The sequence below is a fragment of the Schistocerca piceifrons genome, chromosome 6 (genome assembly GCF_021461385.2).
Source record: "Schistocerca piceifrons isolate TAMUIC-IGC-003096 chromosome 6, iqSchPice1.1, whole genome shotgun sequence".
Classification (NCBI taxonomy): Eukaryota; Metazoa; Arthropoda; class Insecta; order Orthoptera; family Acrididae; genus Schistocerca; species Schistocerca piceifrons.
This window is the reverse complement of record NC_060143.1, coordinates 81,230,314-81,254,593: the sequence shown is the minus strand read 5'-3', so window position 1 is coordinate 81,254,593 and position 24,280 is coordinate 81,230,314. Positions and strand designations below refer to the sequence as shown.

The following is a 24,280-nucleotide window of genomic DNA, read 5'->3' as shown; positions in this document are numbered from 1 at the left end:
AGTGAGCGCTGTCTGTGGTGTAACCGTTCACGCGCTATGCTTCAATCACACTCAGATGTAATCAGGCCACTCTGCTGAGAAACTCCTGAAGCTTTGCATTTACACATCCAACATTACACTTCATCCATGGGCTGCCATATCGCTCACACAGAGATGCAGTTTTTACATTAGTGTTCCCAACACTGTGCCTAATGTCATCCTCAGTTGCATAGTTGACATTATGATTCAAACTATTCCCTATTCCCTTAATAACCACTACATGATTAGCTTTGCCCAGAGATCCTTAATCACATGTCATATCACCAAGCCTTGCCTTTTGTTTAAAAATTATAGTTACCTGATACTCCTTACCAACATAGTTCCTGACCCCCATGACTACCCCTGTGAGGAGGATTGTCTTAACTTACACTTTTCTCCCCCATCTTGTCAGTATGTTCCTGAATCTTCAGACTCTGCAAGATTTGGGTAAAAGAAGGGGGGGGGGGGTGATGAACTACACTGACGGGGAAAAAAATATCGTAACTACAAAAAGCAGCTGTGCAACATATACAGAAAGTGGTAGGTGTGTTTCTACACCTGAAAGACTGTTGTATAATCAGATTTCGTACCTCTCATGTAAGAGTAGCGCTAGTCATGCCACTATGTGAGGATGCAAATCACGTTTGCTTTAAATGCACGCTGTAACAGTTGTGAGCATTAAGTTACCTGTGAGATTGGACAGGGTGAGCTGATGTAAGAATTTCTTTAAGGTGACAAAGAAGTCATTATCAACACTTCAAGTTTGAATGAGGTTGTGTAAAAGGGCTATGAGAAGCTGGACATTCCTTCTGCTGTATTGCAGAAATACTTGGCAGGAAGGTGACCACTGTACGTGACTGCTGGCAGTAGTGGTTATGGCACGACTAGCGCTACTCTTACATGAGAGGTACGAAATCTGATTATACAACAGTCTTTCAGGTGTAGAAACACACCTACCACAGCTATGAGAAGCTGGACATTCCTTCTGCTGTATTGCAGAAATACTTGGCAGGAAGGTGACCACTGTACGTGACTGCTGGCAGTAGTGGTTATGGGAATGTACAGAAGCAAGAAGGCCAGGCTCCAGACAGCCACTACTGAGAGAAAGACTGTTGTGTTTGGTGTATGGCTATGGTGCAGCACACTACATCTGCAGCAGCAATTTGAGCAGCAGACACAACAGACTGTTACAAATTAGTTATTTCAAGGACAGCTCTAAGCCAGGCGCCATGGAACATGCACTCCACTGACCCCAAATCCCATCATTTGCAACTTCAGTGGTGTCAAGTGAGAGCACATTGGCGGACAGGATGGAGGTCTGCTGTGTTTTCTGATGAAAGATAGTTCTGCCTTGGTGCCAGTGATGGCTGTGTCTTGGTTAGGAAGAGCCCAGTTGAGGGCCTGCAAGCAAACTGTCTGCATGCTAGACACATGGGACCTACAACTGGAGTTGTGGACCGTGGTGCAATTTTGAATGACACAGTAGCGCTCTCATTGTTGTCCTACACACCCTGACAGCAAATTTGTATGTGAGTCTGGTGATTTGGCTTCTTGTGCTGGATTTCATGAACAGCATACCAGTTGTGGGGTTGGGGGGTTCCAACTGGATAAAACTCTCCCACATACTGCTTTTGTAACCCAAATTCTGTACAGAGTGTCGACACTCAATCACCATTCACATTTGCAATGGTCTCTCTCGCGCTTACATTAACCTGTGATCTTGCAATATTAAACACTTAAATATGTTACCTAGACAAGCGTATTCATCTTCACAAAATTTCATTACTCTGCATAAATTATTTTTTGATGTTGCAATTTTTTTCTGTCAGTGTATACTGTATTTTTGCTTCATTCTATTCACAACAGTTGTAAACATATTACACAGACACCAATACGTAACCTGCTGCCCTCTTCCTCTCTGTCCAAAAACCAGGCAAGTCTGCTGTCACCGATTTCATTTCCAGTCTTAAACTGGGACAAGGGCAACACTGCTGCTGCGTCTCTGCTGCTTCTCCACTGTAAGAGAACTCTGAAAGTGAGGGACAGAGGATAAATATATGTAATCAACACCAGTTTACCTCGCAATATGATATATTTTCTATGTTAGCGAGCACAAATATAACGAACGACAAGAAGCAGGGCTGGGGCGGCTTGCGAGGCCGCACCTTAGCCAGTGCTGGTCCCACCGACCACAGGAATATTCAAAAAATATCTCTTCTGCACCAAATACTGATGAATATCTAACAGGTAAGTACAATTTAAGTACATAATTAATCAGGTTGGTGCCTCATCACACCCTCCTGGGAATGGTACAATTAAACATTTCTAAACTCTGAGTCATATTTAACACAACAAATTGTCTACAAGCTAGTTGTAATAAGTTAAAATTTTCTTTGTGCTTAATATTTCAAGGAATATAGCCAGCATTTGCCCCCTCTTCGACCTCTCCACTGCATACACTAGTTATTCTGGCTCTCCATTCAGAAACTACATAACAGAGACCAACGAGTAATTTCTAAGCATCAACATGTAGCTTCAGTTAGCTGAGACTGTGAAATCCTTTGAAAACTGTCTTTTAAAAAGGTGGTTTCCAATTTCGCAATATTTTATCGAACATGTCACAGATCTAATGACAGTTGTAAGGTTCAGTAAATAGCTAGGTCACATTTTTAGCTTCCACTTGCATTGATTTATGAAAGAAACAGAGAAAAGAAAAAGAACTAAACAGTCTGTTGCCACTGTCACAATTATTTTTTCTTATCAAATTTGCTTGTCTTGTTGTGTGATTGCCTTCAGAGATTGGGAAATACTGGGAGAAACTTATGGGGAAACTAAAACTAGGTTCAACCTGGAAAGCATGATCTGGTAACTCCTTAGTAGGAGTGACGGCTTTCGAGGCAGAGAAGCGCATTCTACATAACAGACCAAATGAATTGAATTAATCAAGCATATCTTGTGACAGCAGGAAAATCACTACTGTCTCTGCATGCACATTAGAAATTTGACTCCAAAAGCAGTTACCTATTTTGTGCTTGTTTCGTGCAAACCACATCCGTTTAAGCTAATGTGTGTGTACTTGTGGTATCAATTGTGAGAAAATGTGAGATAGAAGTATTGTTTGATAAATAGGAAAGTTTCTCACTACACATATTTCATGTGTTCATTTAATACTGTAACATCACTGATTATTTACATATTTGTTGTTAAAACTGAAGATCTAGATTACGTATTAGGTATTTCTAGAATTTACATGAGTATGTGTAAACGTACTATTTGGCAGTACACCATATACTTTTTATCACCTGTTCTTGATTCCTTTCATATAGAGATAAACAAAATTTGCACTCTCTTTCACACACACACACACACACACACACACACAAATGTTCCCAGATATTCTTTCACAACATTTAAGTACATGTTTAGAGACTTTGAATCAATATAAAAAAACAGAGTTGCTTCATGGCTCACAACCAATACAATATGAAAAACAGGCTTCTAAACAGAAGAATCAGTACCATAAGCACCAGTTAAGACCTTTCATACAATTCAGTCAGAAAAAAATAGCAGCACCAGCAGTGGTCAGGAGGCAAAAACTGGCAACAATTTGACATATCATGTCAATAACTTTTCAGAAACATGAATAGTACTTCAAGTAACAGTACTGTGTCCTCCCTATTTCAAATCCTTATTACCAGCCTCACAGATAACATTCTTTCATTAACATACAGCAAGCAACTGAAAAATGGGACAAATTCATAATGTCAATAATTACCCAAACTTTTTCACTTGATACATCATGGAATTAAGTGGCATTAATGGAAGAAACATATTTCAGTCACTATTTCATAGCGGGTGACTGTGAGACCACCATATTGAAATTTTTCTGAAGAGCACTTTGTCCCTCCCATTGACCTTCACACACTACCATGCACAAACTATGGAGAGAGAGAAAAAAAAAAAAAAAAAAAAAAAAAAAAAAAAAAAAAAAAAAAAAAAAAACCTAGTTGTGAAGTCACTCCGTATGAAACCCCACACCTTTCCTCAGTCTGTCAACTGGATACTAAGCATGATTACAACACGGACAAATGAACATCTCCCATAAAACTAAGAGCAGGCCCTGAATTCTACTGCAAAGCAAAAAACACAGCCTTTTTAAGGAATAAATACTACATCACAATGTTTGTCATCTTACAGAATTTCTGATAACAGTCATACTTGAGAACCTTCAACCAAGTTATTCTGATTTACAGACAGGAAAAAAAGTAGTGTGCTTTTATGTTACGACACTGGTACACCGCGTCAGCTATAAAAACTATTTTACCTCTAATACAAACAGATATATCACGAACTGGATTCCATCAACTGAGATTTATGGGTGAGGCGTACTTGGGCATGACAACACAAAAGTGAACACTATAACATCAATAACATGAAATTGTGGGGCATTAAATAAGATGACGTTAAACAAAAAGCAACAAAGTACACAAAAAATTCTTCACATTTTTTCTTCACTTGCCTGACACAGTATAACGAAAGAATTAAATAAAATAAAATCTAAGGCTTTTCAAAGGAGATAATAGTATTCTTGTTATCTGTCATTCAGGGAAAAAAGGGGGGAGGGTCAGAAAATGGTGGAGGAGGAGTCATATTAATAAAATGTCCTCTAGTACAATGCCTGTAACTATATACTGAATTTTGAACTCAGACTGTCACTTGACTGGGGAAGGTTATGTAGCAACATCCAAAATAGTTATCACACAAAGCAGCAACCAGGGAAGTCTGCAAAATATGTCCACAATTATAGCTGCACAGCAAACGGATTTGTGGCTCGATGCTCCCGTGTCGCAGATGGTGGAGCTGCCCATTCGGCATCAAATGGATCTCGACGTGTGCCAGAAGAGAAGACATCAGCCGAACCCAGAGAGTGGGCGCGCAGGTGCTGGAGGGGTGGAGCGCGCCGCGGAGGTGTCGATGGGGCCACTGCTTCCACTACGGCACCGAGCCACTGATCTGGTTGTGGGAGACCACTGGCCGGAGCTTTCACAGGCAGTGCCACCGGCTGCCTGCTGCAATACGAAGCAGAGCATGCAAATAAATGCTAATCACTTGACACTGAAAAGCTTCAAATGAATGCATTTAAGCCATAGCCTACTTTGAAATGGTTTCTTTTTTAATTCATTACATGTATATGATGAATATTCAAAGAATTTTTAGCCTCAGTTTCCATTTGTATTCAGATTTTAGTTTTATGGTGCCTATAAATGGCTTCTGGGAAATATACAGCAGACAGTCATTTTAAAGAGAAAACTACTGAAGTTGACAAGTATAGTTATCTGTCTAAGCTGTGGTGTAAAGTCTGTGAAATCTAGTTGCAGAGATATGGTCAGAGATTCATACGCACACACAGAATATGCCAGTAACCCTTTTGATCCAAGTTCTCCTGCAGTATTCTTTTAAATTGTTCATATAACTATGAAAATTAAATATCAAGTCTACAGGTGAGTATGACTATGTTGTGCAGGTGTGTATCTTAAATTATATATAAAAACAAAGATGAGGTGACTTACCGAACAAAAGCGCTGGCAGGTCGATAGACACACAAACAAACACACAAAATTCAAGCTTTCGCAACAAACTGTTGCCTCATCAGGAAAGAGGGAAGGAGAGGGGAAGACGAAAGGAAGTGGGTTTTAAGGGAGAGGGTAAGGAGTCATTCCAATCCCGGGAGCGGAAAGACTTACCTTAGGGGGAAAAAAGGACAGGTATACACTCGCACACACGCACATATCCATCCACACCCGGATATGTGCGTGTGTGCGAGTGTATACCTGTCCTTTTTTGCCCCTAAGGTAAGTCTTTCCACTCCCGGGATTGGAATGACTCCTTACCCTCTCCCTTAAAACCCACTTCCTTTCGTCTTCCCCTCTCCTTCCCTCTTTCCTGATGAGGCAACAGTTTGTTGCGAAAGCTTGAATTTTGTGTGTATGTTTGTGTTTGTTTGTGTGTCTATCGACCTGCCAGCGCTTTTGTTCGGTAAGTCACCTCATCTTTGTTTTTATATATAATTTTTCCCACGTGGAATGTGTATCTTAAATCTTATGCAAAAATATTAATAACACACTGTACAACTCCTGACACCTACTGGGAACACTCCATTGCTAATGGAGATGTTAACACTTTTGTAGCTGCAAGGGCCAAGTGTCCTACTTACATGACCTGCTGAAGGGGGGCAAAGATACTGTCTGTCACAGCAGCACACGGTGGGCTCAGTCTTGCAATTGTTGCAGGCTATGTCCACTGTCAGCTGATCACACATTCCAACACGCAAAAAACTACTCTTCAATCATATTGTTTATAAAATCAGTATTGAACTGAACAGCGACTGTGATAGCAGTTTTTGATAACCATGAAAGAGAATGTCAAAACTAATCCTTTCTGTTATAATCTCATCGTTGGCTGGGAAAAATTAGTTTAGAAAAATGGTATGAGCTTTCTTATTTGTGACTGACAAATCCTGTAACTTGAGATTTACACTACCAAAATGAATGAATGAATGAATGAATATGTGTGTGTGTGTGTGTGTGTGTGTGTGTGTGTGTGTGTGTGTGACCTACAAAAATCTCATTAATATCAAACACGTTCCAATATATAAAGTTTTAAAGTGAACAGCTCCTATGGTAGACGCCAAAATCTCTCACCATTCTGTGCGCCCCATGGCAGCAAGTGTTGCTGAGAAACTGGTAGGCTAATACATACCCTTTCACATTATATACTTTTGTATCATGCGTACTTTTTAAATTAGGAAGTCCAATTACAGTTACTGGGCCATGTGTGCTGTTACCTGTTCCATGTGGCTTTCAGTGCTGCTGAGGGACTACAAGTGTCCCCGAGAGAGAGAGAGAGAGAGAGAGAGAGAGAGAGAGAGAGAGAGAGAGAGAGAGAGAGAGAGAGAGAGGGGGGGGGGGGGGCGAACGCTTGTCTTGTGTACATTAGGAAATCAAATTGTATCTATTCGATCGACTGATAAGCAGAAAGGAAACGGGCAGGTAAAAGCTATAGAGCTTTTATAAACAAGAGCATACTTGGGACCCGGGTTTGATTCCTGATTGGGTCAGAGCTTTTCTCTGCTCATTGACTGAGTATTGTGCTGTCTTCACCATCACGCCATCCTCACTGACACGTGACTTGCCGAAATGGTGTCAAATAAAAAGACTTGCACCAGGCGGCCGGGCTCCCCACAGGTGGGACTACTGTCCAAGCTACAACAAGCATTATCATATCTATTTGCCATTGGGTAAAATCAAGCAGTGGAAAATCAAAAAGTGGAAAATCCAGGCTTGAATAGTTACAATATCATGAAAATGATAGATTGCTACTCGCTACACATAGGAGATGCTGAGTTGCAGACAGGCACACAAAAGGCTGCTATACATGGAGCTTTTGGTGAAAAGACCTCATACTACAGTGGAAAACACACACACATTCATGCAAGCACAACTCACGCACACATAATCACTGTTTCAACCTGCCGAGTCCAGTCTCTGTGGCCAGAGACAGTGATCATGTGCAAGAGTTGTGCTTACATGAACGTACGTGTGTTTTCTACAGCAAAAGGATGCCTTTTGGCCAAAAGCTCTATGTATGGCAGTCTCTCTGTGTATCTGTCATGACTCGTCATCTCTTCCACGTGGTGAGTAGCAATCTATCCTTTCTGTAATATCGTCGTTCCACCTGCTGGGCATAAACGTATGCCCTTCGCCAAGAAAGGGTTAAACACCAATGCAAAGTGGCAGAAGGAAATGCAGTTATAATATATACATGAGAGGCATTCTGTTCAACCAATGATACTTCTGAATAGGGGTGTCCTACGCACACCTTTAGTCAATCTTTTTATTATGCAACATAACTGGAGCAAAAATAGTTTAAACTAAGAATGGACATGAAAAGGACGACTTTTTAGTGCAAACAATTTGCAAACCTATGTGAATGTCTAACTACAATGAGCGCGTCTTCTAAGTAGGTAAACATATCATGTTATATTGTACCCAGTTGTCTCACACATACTTATCATTGTCAAAACAAAGCAATGAATCCAGAAAAATATCTCTTGCCAAGTACCTAGTCTCTCTCTTTTTTAAGCTCAGTATTTGAAAGAAAATAAATAAAATATAATAAAACATTCTATAAAATGATGAAACAGAATCTCTGGCCAGTACTTGCCTTTAGGAGGTGAAATATCAGTACTGCCAACAAACATATACGAAAACACCACACCTATTATCATCAGTATTTATTTATTTATTTATTTACATTTTCTTTGTGTGGAGCCATCATAATGATGGCTTTTGCAAACATCAGACTTAACACTATGGTTATATTTACACTTATAAAATACACTCTATTCTGTAGCTGTTGCTTGTTATGTCTATTGTTTACATTTATCACATTACAACTGATACGCTAATACCTCATGTTACAATCACTATCTTAAAATTTGTTGAAAGAATATAAACATTTTTCTATTAGAAACGATTTTAATTTTGTTTTAAAAACATTTCCTGTGTACGTTCTTAGAGCGTTTGGTAGCTCGTTATAACCAATCAAACCATTTATATATGGACTTCTGTCAGTCATTTTTAACATTGTTCTGCTACGGAAATAGTTACACTTTGTTCTAGTGTTGTGATCATGTACATCACTGCCCTTGATAGCTTCTGTTGGTTGACATATAAAAAATACAACTATATTGAAGATGTACAGAGAATATATTGTCAGATATTTGTGCTGCACAAACACTTCACGACATGAATCTCTATGCCCCATCCCATGTATATGTCTTATTGCTCTTTTCTGTAGTAGTAGTCTTTTTAAATGTACATCAGCTGCACAGCCCCAGAGTTCAATTCCGTAACTGAAAAAGGGGTAAAGTGTCCCATAATACACCAATTTCGGTGCTTGGCTAGGAACTATCTTTGCGAGCTGGCTGAGGAAATATAAGGCACTACTGACTTTTCTGTATACATAATTAATGTGGTATGTCCACCGCAAATTTTCATCAACATACACACCTAGGAATTTACAGTTACCATTTCCTGTTGCAGAGATATTACACACACTATTCATATTGTTGTGGTGAGAACTGCCTGTTTTAAATGTCAGTAGTTGAGATTTGGTGACATTCACCTTGAGTCCCTGGTCATTGAAGTATTTTGTTACTTCTATTCCATCACTAGCAGCACGAGATTCTAGCTCATTAGATTCACTTCCATATAATAAGATTGGCGTGTCATCTATATAGCTTACAATATGGGAGTTAATGGGTTGTGCAATGTCATTAATATATATAAGGAAGAGAAACGGTCCAAGGATTGAGCCCTGTGGTACACCTTGTAATACAGGTTCACTCGTGGACTGGGAGTTCAAGATTTTATTATCTAGTTTGTATGACAATTTAGTGCCTTGCTTACAATTCAGCAGGTATGTGGTTAGAAGATTCATGGCTTGATCCCTAATACTGTAAGATTTGAGCTTTTTAAGAAGTACCCGATGGTTTACCGTATCAAATGCTCTTGTCAGGTCCAAAAATATACCTGCAGTCTGCATCTTACAGTCCAACAGACAGTAAACTTCATGGATGAACTGTGTAACTGCTGTGTTGTACTTAGGTCTTTTCTGAAGCCATGTTGCGAATCTACAAGCAGTTTATGTTTTGTGAAAAAGGCACTTAGCTGACAAAGGATAATGCTTTCGAATATCTTACTAAAAGTGAGAATTAATGATATTGGACTATAGTTGGAGACATCTTCCTTACTTCCCTTTTTATACACTGGTTTCACTACACTCATTTTTTGAACTGTTGGATACGTGGTTTCTCAAGTGCTGCAATTAATCAGGTGAGTAAGAGGTTTAGAGATTTCTTTTAAGCACACTTTAATTATAGCACTGGATACACCATCCCATCCAGATGAATTTTTTTTTCTTTAGCATGTATATTGCCCTGCGAACCTCCTGCTCATTCACTTCCACAAATTCAAATTCGGTACCCTGGGTCACATGGCATCGGGTCTCTACCTGTGAATCTATAATATGGGTTGATTGTTTGCCAGAAATGTAGTAGTTATTAAAAATATTACATACAGTATCTGGGTTTTTTATAATGTTACCATCATGTCTTACGCCGAGTGGTTCCATGTTCTTGTTGGGACCTTTCCGGTATTTGTCAATCAGCTTCCAAGATACTTTGGTTATGTTGTCAAACTGTTCTATTGTTTTGCTGTTAATCTGTCTCCTTAGGTTAACAATTTCAGTTTTAAAAGTTTGCTTGGCCCTATTCTATTTTTCCTTGAAAACCTGCATAGTAGTAGCTTTATAAAGCTGGTTTAGATCATGTACTTGCTGCCTGAGCCTAATCAGATTTGGTGGGAGTTTTAGTCCAGGATGACTTCCATTTTGACAGTGTTTAACTACCTTCTGGATTTCTCTGAAGGACAACTATATTCATAATGATGCAGTAGGGTTGAGTAGAATTCATCCCATTTACCTGGTACACAGAATCCCATTTCTCATTTGCTAGTTTGTCTTTAAGAGGTATTCAGCATTCATTTCTGTAGCACAATTTTTGTTATTTTAGGCACGACTGAATTTATGTATTCTATTGCCTGACACAATTGGTCAGAATAAAGAAAATCTAAGTTACTGTAATTTACCTTATCTATAACATCTTTGTTGATTATGGCCTAATCTACTCTAGTGGAACATGTGTCTGTTACTCTGGTGGCAGAGTTCACTATATTTACAAGATTGTATTAGGTCAGTACATCACTGAGTTCACAGTTTACTATACTATTTGAGTTTGCATCTATATTAAACCCACCTAATATGGTAAGGTCATTAGAACTGGCCTGACCAACAACACTAGTAAGTTTATCCATTAACAGCATTATATCAGCATTTGGTGGCCTATACACGCCAATCACTTTATGCTTTGGTAACTTAAGATCGTTACTGTGGAGTACAATACCTGCCATTTCAATTGATCCTTCTTTGGTGTGGTGTTCAAGAAAGGAAATTTTTTTACCTTCTATATCCTTATTAACATAAACTGCCGCACCACCACCTTTATGGTTTTGCCTACAATAACTATTTGCTAGTACGTAACCTTCTAATCTATAATATATTATTTCACTGCATTTTAGACCATGTTCCGTCATTACTAGTACATGTGACAAGTGTTCCTCTATGAATATTTGTAGTATGTCTAGTTTGTTTCCGACATATTGCACACTTACGTGCATTACCTTTAAGGGTGTTATCCCTTCTTGTTTATTTACTATCTTTCACGAATCAAAATTGTTTGTGTGGTATTGATAGCAACGATGCCACGGCGTAGGTGCAAGTTCATAAGTTGGAACTACGAGACACCGATGACAGTGCCCTCTAGCAGGCGCTGTTCATCTCTACGAGTGCTGCTGCAGATTCTACCCATTTGATTCCTAGGAGACGACCTAGCAACATTGTTTCTATTTCACAGTGGGCAAACCACTACTTGTATGCGAAGTTAAGTAAAGGCGATTTTAGTTCACACTGTAGCGCCGAGAGTTCTACCTCACCTACTCGCTTACTTCATTCGACCAACCTTTCAGTTTTCAGGAGCAGACCCACACGCCACCTTCCAGTCGGGATACAAAAGTTTAAGTTACACTTTTTACGACATTTTGCATACACTGGTTTTTTAGAACTGTCCTACAATGACTGATCACTTATTTCACAGCCTGACTTTTCTTTGCTTGAACATGACTCAGTCATATCCGAAATACATCCCTGAAAACTATTATTGTCGTCCTCTATTCTAAAAAAGTCTCGTGGTTGTAGCCCAGAGCAATTGGAGCTTTCTCCACACTGTCTTTCTCACACAGTTTGCTTATGTGGGAAACTAGCTTGGCCTTCCCTTTCCTGTTTAAGTGGAATCTGTGTTTTGTGTGTTCATCACGACCCATCTTACTTAAGTCTATCAAATGTACATGGCTAAATTTATCACACAGTTATCTTTAGCTCGGAATTGTAGTGTCGAATCTCTTTGTTTACACATGACCACAGTGGTAAATCATGTCACACTGGCACATTTGTGATGACAATGTTCATCTGAAATAGTACATCTACATCTACATCCATACTCCGCAATTCACCCGACGGTGTGTGGCGGAGGGTACCCTGAGTACTTCTATTGGTTCTCCCTTCTATTCCAGTCTCGTATTGTTTGTGGAAAGAAGGACTGTTGGTATTCAGTTTATTCACCATTGACCACTTACAGCGGAATAGGTCTGAACATTAAATATACAATTAACAACAACTTTACAGTAAAGTTTTTACAATTTAATTCCTTTTCTTTTAGGAATATTCTTATATACTAATGTCAATGCTTATTTCAAAATATTCTGTTATCTTATAAAATGGGTGTTTGAGAAGCCAGTCATAAACCTTACGTTTGAAAATATTATTGGTCAGTGACCGAGCAGATGCTGGAAGTTTATTGAAGAGTTTTAAACTCATTATTTTGTGTGAGTTTGCAGTCTTTGTGAGTCTGTGTCTTGGTATGTCAAAGTCCAGTTTGCCTCTGGTGTTGTGGGGATGTATGTTCTCTCTGGTCTCGAACTCATTTAAGTTGCTTTTGACATAAAGCAGGGCTGTGTAGATGTATAGATTCACCACAGTTAATATCATGTGCTTGATAAAGAGGGGATGGCAGTGTTCCTTGGGCTTAGCTTTGCTTATTATTCTGATCACTTTTTTTTGAATTTTCAGAATTTCACTGACAAAGCAAGAATGTCCCCATAACAATATGCCGTAGGAAATGTGTGACTGAAAGAGGCCAAAATATACCACCTTTAGATACTCATCAGTGACTATATCTGTCAGTCTCCAGATGAGATAACACACTCTTGCTATTCTCTTGCAGATATGGCTAATGTGTTCCTCCCAGTTTAATTTTGAGTCAATGTGGAATCCTAATAATTTTATTGATTTGCTTTCAACAGCTGTAGTTAAACCCAGAATTAGCTCTTGTGTTTTATCAGGATTACACAAGAGTTCATTAGAAGAAAACCAATCCATTACTAGTTCTAGTTTTTCCTGTGTTGCCTGATGCAGTTCTGTTGTGTCATGGTGTGTATTGAGCAACGTTGTATCATCTGCATAACACACAACTGAATTTGCTCCTACATGGTAAGGTAAGTCATTAATTGCAATGATAAACAGAAAAGGACCTAGGACCGAGCCCTGAGGCACTCCAGTCCGAACTTCCTTCAGTGAGGAGCATCTATTTTTAATTGATACATACTGTCTCCTGTTACGTAAGTATGATTCGATTACATCCAAAGATGGTTTGTGTATGCCATAAAATTCCAGTTTTGCAAGTAGGGTGTTAGATGGTATGCAGTCGAAGGCTTTGCTAAGATCGCACAGTACGACTGACACTAGATCCTTATTTTCGAATGCAGTTAACACCTGGTTAACAACTTCAGTGACAGCAGTAGTGGTGTTTTTACCATGCTGATACGCAAATTGTCTGTTGGAGAGGAGATCATGCTTATCAAAATAGTTATTTAGTTGACTGTACATTACATATTCAAAAACTTTAGAAAAAATTGGGACAATAGAAACTGGTCGATAGTTTTGGGGCAGATGCTTATCTCCCTTTTTAAAGACCGGTATTACTTTAGCAGTTTTGAGTGCATCTGGGAAAACTCCAGATTCTTAACACATATTAAAAATAAAAGAAAGAGGTTGACAGATAAGGTGTATTATTTTTTTCATTAGATAATTAGAAAACCAATAACAGTCCATGCTTTTGGAGTTGGTGAACCTTGCCACAGCTTTTACAATATCCTCTGGGGTGACAACATTCCAGTGGAAAGTATACATACTATGGGGCACAGCACAAAGATGATCTAGTGCACAAGTGCCATTTTGCTTGATTTTGTTTTTCAGCTCACTCACTGAGGTTAGGAAGTAATTATTTACTTCTTCTGGGACCAGCATTGCATCTTGTGTATGGGTTTGTGAATTATATTGGTTGATGATATCCCATGCTGCTTTACATTTGTTGGGAGCACTTTCAATGTAATGTTCACATGCTTGTTTTTTGGCCAAGGACAGTTTGTCTTTGTAGATTTTTTTACATTTTAGATAAGCTCTATAAGAAGTATTATCTAGCTCAGGTCCTTGTTTACAAGAATTTTTATATATTCTGTACAGTCTGAGCATCTCCTCCCTAGTGAGAGCTAGCTCATCTGTATACCATTTTAGCTGTTTGTTTTTCTGTTTATGTTTAGGGCTACTTTTGATTAATGGTGAGCAGGAGTACCATAACTCTATGAGTATTTCCAGGAATTTGTTAAACACCATTTCACCAGCACCCTTTCCAGGTTGTGTGTTGTATACAAAGTCCCAGTTAACATAAGATATTCTGTCAATAAATAAATTAATATATTCATCTTTCTGCCCTCTTACCCATGTGGCATTAGACTTGATTCTGACCGATTTGTCTGATTTAGGCAACTGATCACAGGAGACTGTTAAAATCAATGGTTCATGATCAGCTAGGGCTCCACTGGCAAGTCTGACGTCGTACATATCTCTAGAAAAATTTACTATAATATTATCTAAGCACGCCTTATCCCGTGTTGGTGTGTAATTTGTACATTGTAAATTTAGTGATCTTAAGATATTAAAAAACGTTCTAGTAACATGTTCATCACAGTTGGCCATTTCAATGTTGAAATCGCCACAGATAATTAGTTTTATGTTAGATTTTAGTATTTTCCCCATAAGCAGCTCAAATCTTTAGAAAAAATGTATTTACATCTCCTCCTGGTGATCTATATAAGCTAACAATTATGGTATTCTCTACGTTTAGTCTTATACAGCTAAATTCTCCATCTAGTTCTGCACAGTAAGAGCTAACATATATTTTAGTAAACATTATACTATCTTTAACAAATATTAGGGCACCTCCATTCTTTCTTTCACTTCTACACATAATGTCTCCAACAGCATACCCCTGAGGAACAAAATATTGTACTTGATCGTCTGTCAGCCAATGTTCTGAGATACAAACATCATCAACGTTTTCAATACTGCACAAATGTTCTAATTGTAATACTTTGTTCCTAATGCAGCGAATGTTCGTTTGCATCACAGTAACAGATTTATCTTTATTGTTTATTGTCTGAGAACACTCTCTCATTCGAATGTCGCTTTTAGCACCTAGTTCAAGTATAGGAGGTTTATTACCCGCCGATTCACAGACTTTTATACTAAAAAATGACGTACATTCCAGGTATTACTCAAACCGCTACTTTCGTAGATCGTTTTATTCCGTGTGAGTCTTTCTTTGATTATTTCATTGACACGATCGCACACAAACTTTCTCCCTTCATAATTTAGGTGGCGCCCGTGTCTGGCGTGAAGGTTACGCTTAAGTTTACTTATATCGACCACAGCACAATTTGCGTATTCAGAGCACAGTTTCTTTATTTTAATATTCGTTCTTCGAATTTCTTTATTAACGCACGAACTATAGATTAGATCGTGCCTATGAGGCACTGTAGCAACAACTGTATTCCTTGATTTATTTTTTTCTAGAAAGTTCTGAAGCACTTTTACGCAGACATCTGCTTCATTTTTCGCAACATCATTTGATCCCGTTATGCAAACGACAAAGTCATTTTATTGCGTGGATTTTGTTTGAATGCAAGCGTCTAAAACGTGTTTAGTTCCCGCTCCAGGTTTAACAACACTGGTCACTGCTAAGTCTTGATTTATTTCTGGAAACATATTTGATAAATTCCTGCCATGGCTATCTGTTAGAAAAAGCACACTGTTCTTTTTACCTGTTGTTTCCCGTTTATCAACATTCTTCCCAGAGTGACCATTCGTTTTCAACGCATTGTCTTTTGAATGGTCTGGATAATTTACACTGTCTTTAACTCCATCACTGGACTGCAGAACATCGTATTTGTTTTTATCCGTAAATGTAACTGCTGTTGCAAAGTTCGTTTTCATTTTTCCAGCTAAAGTCCTACCTTTGTGTCTCACTTCTGTCCACTCGGACGATTTGTGCCTATCGTCAGGTGCCACTTCGGATGATTTGTTCTTCAACCGTAGTTCCCGATTTTCATTCTTGAGTGTGGTGATTTCGCTTCTTAAAGTGTTGACTAAGAATTGTAGACCTGAAACTCGTTCTCTTAAATTTGTTATTTCGACGTTACAATTCTCGCACACTCCCTTTTTTAGTACATAACTGTAACTTTTTCTCGTCTTAGGGTTATACATTTCTACACTCGCGGCCATCTGTGTGGGCTCTAATCTCTCTGATTTTATCCTCACGGTCTCTTCGCGAGATATACGTAGGAGGGAGCAATATACTGCTTGACTCTTCGGCGAAGGTATGTTCTTGAAACTTTAACAAAAGCCCGTACCGGGCTACTGAGCGTCTCTCCTGCAGAGTCTTCCACTGGAGTTTATCTATCATCTCCGTAACGCTTTCGCGATTACCAAATGATCCTGTAACGAAGTGCACTGCTCTCCGTTGGATCTTCTCTATCTCTTCTATCAACCCTATCTGGTACGGATCCCACACTGCTGAGCAGTATTCAAGCAGTGGGCGAACAAGCGTAACGTAACCTACTTGCATGTCTTGCCTCATAAAAGTACGTACTGGCCAGTGATTCAGTATCACTATTTCATAGTTTTATCAACTGAAATTTCCTTTCAATACAATAACACAAATTATGTAGTTTAATGAATAGAGCACAACTAAAGCTGCTTTTAAGTAATTTTCAAATGTATACCATGTCTTGTCACTCAAATAGCTGAAGAAATCATTAATGCTTAGTATGTGTTAAAATCTGGGTAAAAGCTCTATCAATTCAGTAAAATAAAAACAATTCCATTTCATGGTAATAAAAACTAAATAAAATACAAATTATTCTGCAGTTTTCAAAGTGTTTCATAACATAAAACTAGGACAAGGAGTCTTACCAAAGGCTCAGTGTGTAAAACAATTCTGTCAATGGACAGAACTCTCTAAAAACTCAGGACGATTAGTTCAAATCAAATGGTTCAAATGGCTCTGAGCGCTATGGGACTTAACAGCTGTGGTCATCAGTCCCCTAGAACTTAGAACTACTTAAACCTAACTAACCTAAGGACATCACACACGTCCATGCCCGAAGCAGCATTCGAACCCGCGACCGTAGCAGTCGCGCGGTTCCGGACTGAGCACCTAGAACCGCGAGACCACCGCGGCCGGCGGACGATTAGTGTTTCACGTCAAGTAAACAAAGTCAGTCAAGTTAACAAAGTAATCTCTACATCAGATTACAACAGCCATGTCATAATATTGAGTAGCAAGTTATCACCTATTACCTGAAGTAAGCAGCTGGTAAAATTTCAACTTCAGCTGACACTTGCGTACTCACATATCAATGAATTGACTATTTTACTACAGGCATTTTATTGTCATTAAATATATATACGAGAGTGGTTTGATAAGTCTGGTAAATTTCCATGGAAGAATGAAACATTTCTATTGGGCTTGATTATTCCAAGGATCATATAAAGAACTTTAACAATGTAGGCCTACAGCACGCAGCTCATTGTTGACAGCCATCTGAACTTTCGATTGGTCAGGATGTCGACTGCGAGTGAAAATAGAGAAAACAGAGTTTTGTGCAATTATTAAACATTTTCATTTGAAGGGTTGGACTGCCACAAATCAAAACAGAATTGGATAAAGTTCACCTGGATTCTGCACCATCATTGGAGACCATATACTATTGGATTAATGGAGTTAAGCACGTTGGGTCATGCACCAAAGACGAAGTGGGCTTCCACCTTCCAAATGAGGCACCACAAAGGACACCACTGACAAAATCCATAATATAGTAATGTAAGACGGCCAAATAAAAATTCAGGAGATAGCCATCTCAACTGAGCAAGTGCATAATATTCTCCATGGAGAACTGGCTATGAAGAAGCTGCGTGCAAGGTGGGTGCCATGACTGCTCACAGTCAACAAAAAGTACATCTGACAACACAATGTCTGACAGTGTTTTTGTGCCAATTTCTGAATGCTGATGAAACCTGGAACCATCATTAAATGCCAGAGTCAAAATGGTAGTCAAAACAATGGACAAAGGCTGGTGAATTCTTTTGGATCCCCAAGGAATAATCCTCACAGAGTAACTGGAAAAAGGCAGAAGCGTAACAGGGCACTATTACGTACCTGCCAACTTTCAAAAACAGAAATCCAGAAGATCCCAAATCGCAAAAATTTATCGTGTGCATGCTTCACAAGTTGTTCAAACATAGCGAGACAAGACTATATAGAAAGAGATTACAAATAATGTTAACACATAACTTGTAGGCTACATCTTAAGATCATTATTTTCAAACTCTGAAGTTAGGTACTCACGCAAGTTACACACTGACGAGTGTTCATTTGTTGTCACTTAACACTGGGAACAGTTCACACACAATACAAAAATGAGATCTTCTGCATGTGTCTTGCAAGGCACTATATGAACCACACTGTCAAAACTACTAAACTGAACATTTATTTACACTTATTTACATATTTTTCTCAAGTTCACAGAGCACTGGCTATATTCCATCACAGGTTGCAGAGGAGAGATGAAGGTGGGTAGCTGTCTTCATTTTCTTCAGAAATTCTGAAGGAAAACTACGAGGGTGGTTAGAAAAGTTCTCGGGATCACCATGAGAGGTCAGCGCTAGAGCAACGAGTTGTTCACGTGATATTCATTGGACTGTTGCCTGTAAACAAGTTCCAGTGCTCCTGGAAGAGTGCTATGGCAGTGACATGGCTCTGTTGTTGTTTCCATGTAGTGATTTGTGAAGATGGAAAAAAATAGAGATTCAAGCAGTGATTACGTACTTCACAAAGAAAGGTATGAAAGCAAAGGACATTCGTGCCGACTTCCAGAATACACTGGAGGACTCTGCTCCTTCATATTCAACTGTTGCCAAGTGGCCGAATGAATTTAAATTTTGTCGGAAGAGCTTAGACGACGATCCACGCAGTGGTCAGCCAAGATGTGTCACTACTCCAGAAATCATTGCAAAAATGCACAAAGTGGTCATGGAGGATTGCTGATTGAAAGTACGTGAAACTGGTCACACTTGCCAGATTGCCCGCACACATATGCTGTCGCCATGGCAAAATTGCATGAACTGAAGTATGAATTGATGCCACACCCATCTTATTCACCTGATATGGCACTATCAGACTTCCATATCTTCCCAAAACTGAAAATTTTTCTAGGTTGACAAAGATTCGCTTCAAATGAAGAATTGATAGCTGGAGTTGACAACTATGTGCACGCCTGGAGGAAACTAATTTTCAAGATGGGACCAAGGCACTGGAAAATCGTTGGACCAAGTGCATTAATCTACAAGGAGACTACCAAATCAGTGAAAAAAGTTTCAGTGATGTAAGTACCTTTTTTCTATTCATTCTGAGAACTTTTCAAAGCACCCTTGTATTCATGTAACATGGACTACTGCTTCTTGTTTTCAAAACAGAAATGGATCCCAGAGTTTCAATCAACATGGAGGACCTGAAGTGATTGCGATTCTTCTTCACCAAGCTGAACACACGCTCACTCTCAGCACTGCTGTTCAGTAGAGACAAAACAGAAAGCACTAGCCCGGATAACCTATCATATTTAGGAACACCATCAGCTCCACGAATGCTCATCAAGCGAGCCCATGTGGTATCATCTGTCAAGCTCTCGCTCTCAACAGTAGCAGAGTCATCAACCTGCAGAGTGACAAACTGGCTCTGAAGCACATTCACTGTGTCCTCAGCTGACTCACTTCCCTTCCTTGGCAGCAATGATGTTCTACTGTAGAAAACTTGGCATCCTCAATTTTGGAAACTTCTGCAACCTTTGCATGCTTCAGTACTTCATCGCTGAGGGGAAATTTGTTTATAATATAATCACATGCAGAGCAGAAGTAAGCCCTGACAGATGCAAAGAATGTTGATTTGTCTTTATCATTAAGTTTCTTCACCAAATTCATTGTCTGAATGCAAATAACTAGATGATCATTGTCTCTCTGATTCTCAACAAGATAGTACCTAACTTCCTGTAACAAGGAACTCTTCATAACTTTAGGTTTAACAAACCTGGAAAGAAGCTGCTGCAATAGGTTCATCATTAGTTCTAACAGTTTATGAATTTGAGGAGAAGCACTCTGAAGTGCAGAATTGAGTTTCTCAAATACAGAAATGACAGTACACAGGAAATCACAGTATGCCCTGTTTAAGCCTGAAGAGAGAAACAAACAGTTTTTCTTCAATGGTTTGAATGATGATGTTCTTCAGAACAGAAGTGTAAAATTTTGTGGCAGCTGCAAATCTCTTTGAGGCAACACCAATTTTGATGACTCGATAGCCTTTCTCACTCCATGGTCTTTAGAACCACCAAGCTCAGCTTTTGGGATTGTAAATAATGTTAAGCTACTTGACGCACACTGAGCACTAACACACACCTCATCTTTAAAGATCCTAACTAATGGATCCCGCTGCTGCAGTCTCGGCAGACACTTTCCTAAAGATAGCCATCTTGTGCAGACACATTTTAATGTCTTCTAGTTTCCTTGTCATGAAGCTCTTGGAACTTCTTAAGGAGTCCCTTCCCCTCGCAGCTTTCTTCTAAATAATAGAAGACGTTGACTAAAAGTGCATCTGTCTTAACAGGCAAACTGCTTGCACCTTTCTCAGCAGCCAAGTTAATCAAATGACATGAGCAACTGAGCACAAAGACATATAGCTGTGCTTCCCTTAAAACAGCAGCAACCCCATTTCTCATTCCAATCATGACTGCAGCATTGTCTGAACAGAATGCTACACAATTTTCAATTGTCATTCTGTAATACTCCAACTGTGAAATTAACAAACTCCCAATATTATGTCCCGTTGAATCACACACCAAGGCCGGGATAGACAGCACCGAAGTAACTATCTTTTCCTGCTTTTCCTCAAAATTTCTTAGCATCACTGTCATTGCACCCACCTGTAGCTAAAGTTAATAGTTCACATTGCATGCAACTAGTGAGTTTATTTCTTGAATCTATAGCCATTTCTATGAAAATATGTGAACTCTTTGTACAACGTCAACCACATTTCTGGACCAGAGAACATTTTCTTAAAAAGGGCACCAGCATGATCAGCAGCAGCTAACAGAATATTATGTTCATTTAAAAATGAAGTGAACAAACATTCTGCTCTTATTACATCAAGATCAGCTCTGCTCCTATTACATCAATGTCAGCTCAAGAAGTGGTAAGAAATGAAACAATTTTCCTACCGCTATCCTTCATTTTGGTATTAGAGATGTGTTTAATGGATTTAATATGATTTATTAATTCAGTTCTTCCTCCATTAGAGATGTTTATATCACACGAACACACGGAACAGAATGCAAATGTTTTACTTTTCCACGACCACATAATACACCCAAATTCAGCAGAATATGCATCCCTGAAAGACTGATGATGTTTCTTAGTTGAACTCATCAAGAAAACACTAAATCACACAAGAATTCATGACACAATGGCACAAATACCAGAACCATAGCAAACACCGAATAAAAGCAAGCACGAATAAAGCTTTCCCACCAACATGCAGTTCAAGCCCAAAGAGTAATCAGCGATAATCTGTGAGATGTGATTACTGACAGAACATTCAATGACTTTCACTGGCAGTGTTTCAAACACACAGAGTTAACGACAAAAGCGCAGCGATATTCTGTGAGAAGGGATTATCGATAATATTATCAGTCAACTTTCAGTCGAATTTCAAACACTCGCTATTATTGGTCAAAACTTAAATGCAATATAAATGCAGAGGGTGGAAACAAGCCCAGGAGCTGAAAATGTGGAAAAAAATGATGTTCACTCAGGAAACCGGACAACTAATCCAAAATCTGGAAATCTTTCGGGAAAACCAGAAAACTTGACAGGTATGCTATTACGTTTATTGTTTGATCATTTAAAACTTACGTTGGCTGAAAAAAGACCATGATGGCACACAAAAATGTGCTCTTTCACCAGAATAATGCACTATTCTACATATCAGTGATAACTTTGACAGAAGTGCATGACTTGGGCTCTGAACTGGTTGCTCATCCACCCTATTCACCAGACTTAGCCCAAACTCTAGCTTGCTGGGAAGAAATTTTCATCAAGTGACGAAGTGTTAGTTTCAGTCACCAAGTATTTTGCGCAGTCTGACAGAACTTATCTTCCCGTGGGACAAAAAAAGCTGCACGATCACTCAACCAAGAGTACACCACTCAAAGGAGACTATGTCAAGAAGTATGGTGAGTTATTTACAAAACGAACATTTTCTTCTTGCTTATTTATCAGACTTGTCAAACCACCCTGGCATGAGATCTTAATTTCTCTTCACAAGGAATTCCCCAATGTTAAACAGTGCATGGAAGTCAGTAAACTGCCTATCTTGAAAAATTTCAACAGAAATGTGTGATGTACGGGATGTTGCGTAGTGCTGTCTATTATGACTACATCATTTGTGCCTACGATGCCAAACACTTCAGTAGATACTATTTAGTCACATGGTTATTACTAGTAGACACAAGTTCTGGCTGCTATTTACCATCAGGAGGTCAAGTGTGTAGTACTGCCAATAATAACAAAAAAAAGTGAGAGAGACACAGTAATTTGCTACTTTGCTTTCAGAACTAATAGTTCCTTTGTTGATGAGGAGAGTGGGACAGGTTGGAAAAGGTTAAAATGGGAGGGCAGGTCGCTTAAGCCCCAGCAGTGAGGGAAAGAGTAGATGCTGCTGGGTGCCTCTCACCCTAGCACCCCAGTGACCTACCCTCTCCTTTCAGTGTCGTCCAACCGGTCACACTGTCCTCCCCAATGAAGGAACTATTGGTTCTGAAAATAACATGCTGTGTCTCTTTCATTTTTGTGTGTCTGTTAGCAGTACTAATTATTTCACCTCCAGAAGGTAACTAGCCAGTTATTCTGTCTCATAATTTACTGATTTTCTCGACTGTTTATGACTGATCTTTCGTACCGAGATCCATAAACTCCAATCACACCCAAATAACGTTCTTTAGCCCCTTCCCTGATTGGGCTGCCACAGCTAACAGTTGACACATACAACATACCACAATGGTACATTCATCTGGGAACTATGTACCGGAACTGACTCTCTTGTGCAGCAGTAAGCTTCGTGATGAGATTATAAATCTGTTTATGTGTACTGGGCTCTCAAATACATAAACTTTGCAACTGCACTATTCTGGTCACTGAAGATGACTGATGCGAGAGACAGTCGAAAAGTCAATTTGGTAAAAGAAAGGATGTCATGTCAGGCCACATCAAACCCATCAGAAAAGTGATGACCAAAACAAAGTAAGTTTCAGTACAACATAGCCTAATGCCCAGAGATATTTTACTCAAGCTGGCACTGGCCACGGAAGCTTTCACACTTGTTTCCACAACAGATCATTAGACACCAAAAGTGAACACTTCCTTCTTCTTCATTCTGAGAAATATGCAGCTACAGTTTGAAACTGCTTTCTCTGACAAGCAACAACTGCCAAACAAACTTACAATCAAGTGTAGCTTTAGGAAAGATTTGCTGTTCAAAAACAGTGTATTTCAAAAACATAAGTGAATTAATTGTTCAGTTTATTTACAGAGCTCGACCAATAGTCCCTTATTGCTACTTACGCCGGTGATGGAGTGCCCGTGCGAGGGGGAACAGCAGGTGCTGCAGCTGGCGAGGCAGTCACAGCTGGGACCGGCACCGGAGATGCCGCAGAAACAGAAACTGGTGCAGTGTGAGTGGCTGCTGTTGCGGGAGGGAGTGCAGCTGCCGCCGGCAGCGCCACGGCTGCTACGGCTGGCAAGACGGCCGGTGCAACAGATGACACCGTGCTCATTGCCGTGCTGCTGTTGGCTTGCATTGTCACCCCACCTAAGTAAATGTTCAGTACATCAAAAACTATTACTGCCCAGTTCTGCCTATAGTGCAACAGTTTAACAAATAATTATTCTTCCTTATCATCATCCACAACAGAATATGAATGGTGTTATGCAATACACTACATCTACATCTGCATCTACACTTTGTAAGCTACAGTGAGGTGCATGGCAGAGGGTACGTTGCATAGTACCGGTTAATAGGGTTTCTTGC

The 24,280-nt window shown here is 39.3% G+C and overlaps 1 protein-coding gene across 1 annotated transcript in view; it reads right to left on the bottom strand.

Annotated features, from left to right (window-relative positions):
- Nucleotides 1-3,993: 3,993 nt before the first annotated feature.
- Nucleotides 3,994-24,280, bottom strand: part of LOC124802599 (protein numb) — a 235,952-nt gene continuing 215,665 nt past the window's right edge. Inside the window, exons 11-12 of the mRNA XM_047263479.1 lie at nt 23,815-24,061; nt 3,994-5,087 (exon numbers count right to left, since the gene is read on the bottom strand). Of these exons, the coding sequence (XP_047119435.1) occupies nt 4,820-5,087; nt 23,815-24,061 (515 nt within the window). The 3' untranslated portion in view covers nt 3,994-4,819. The remainder of the gene's footprint in view (nt 5,088-23,814; nt 24,062-24,280) is intronic.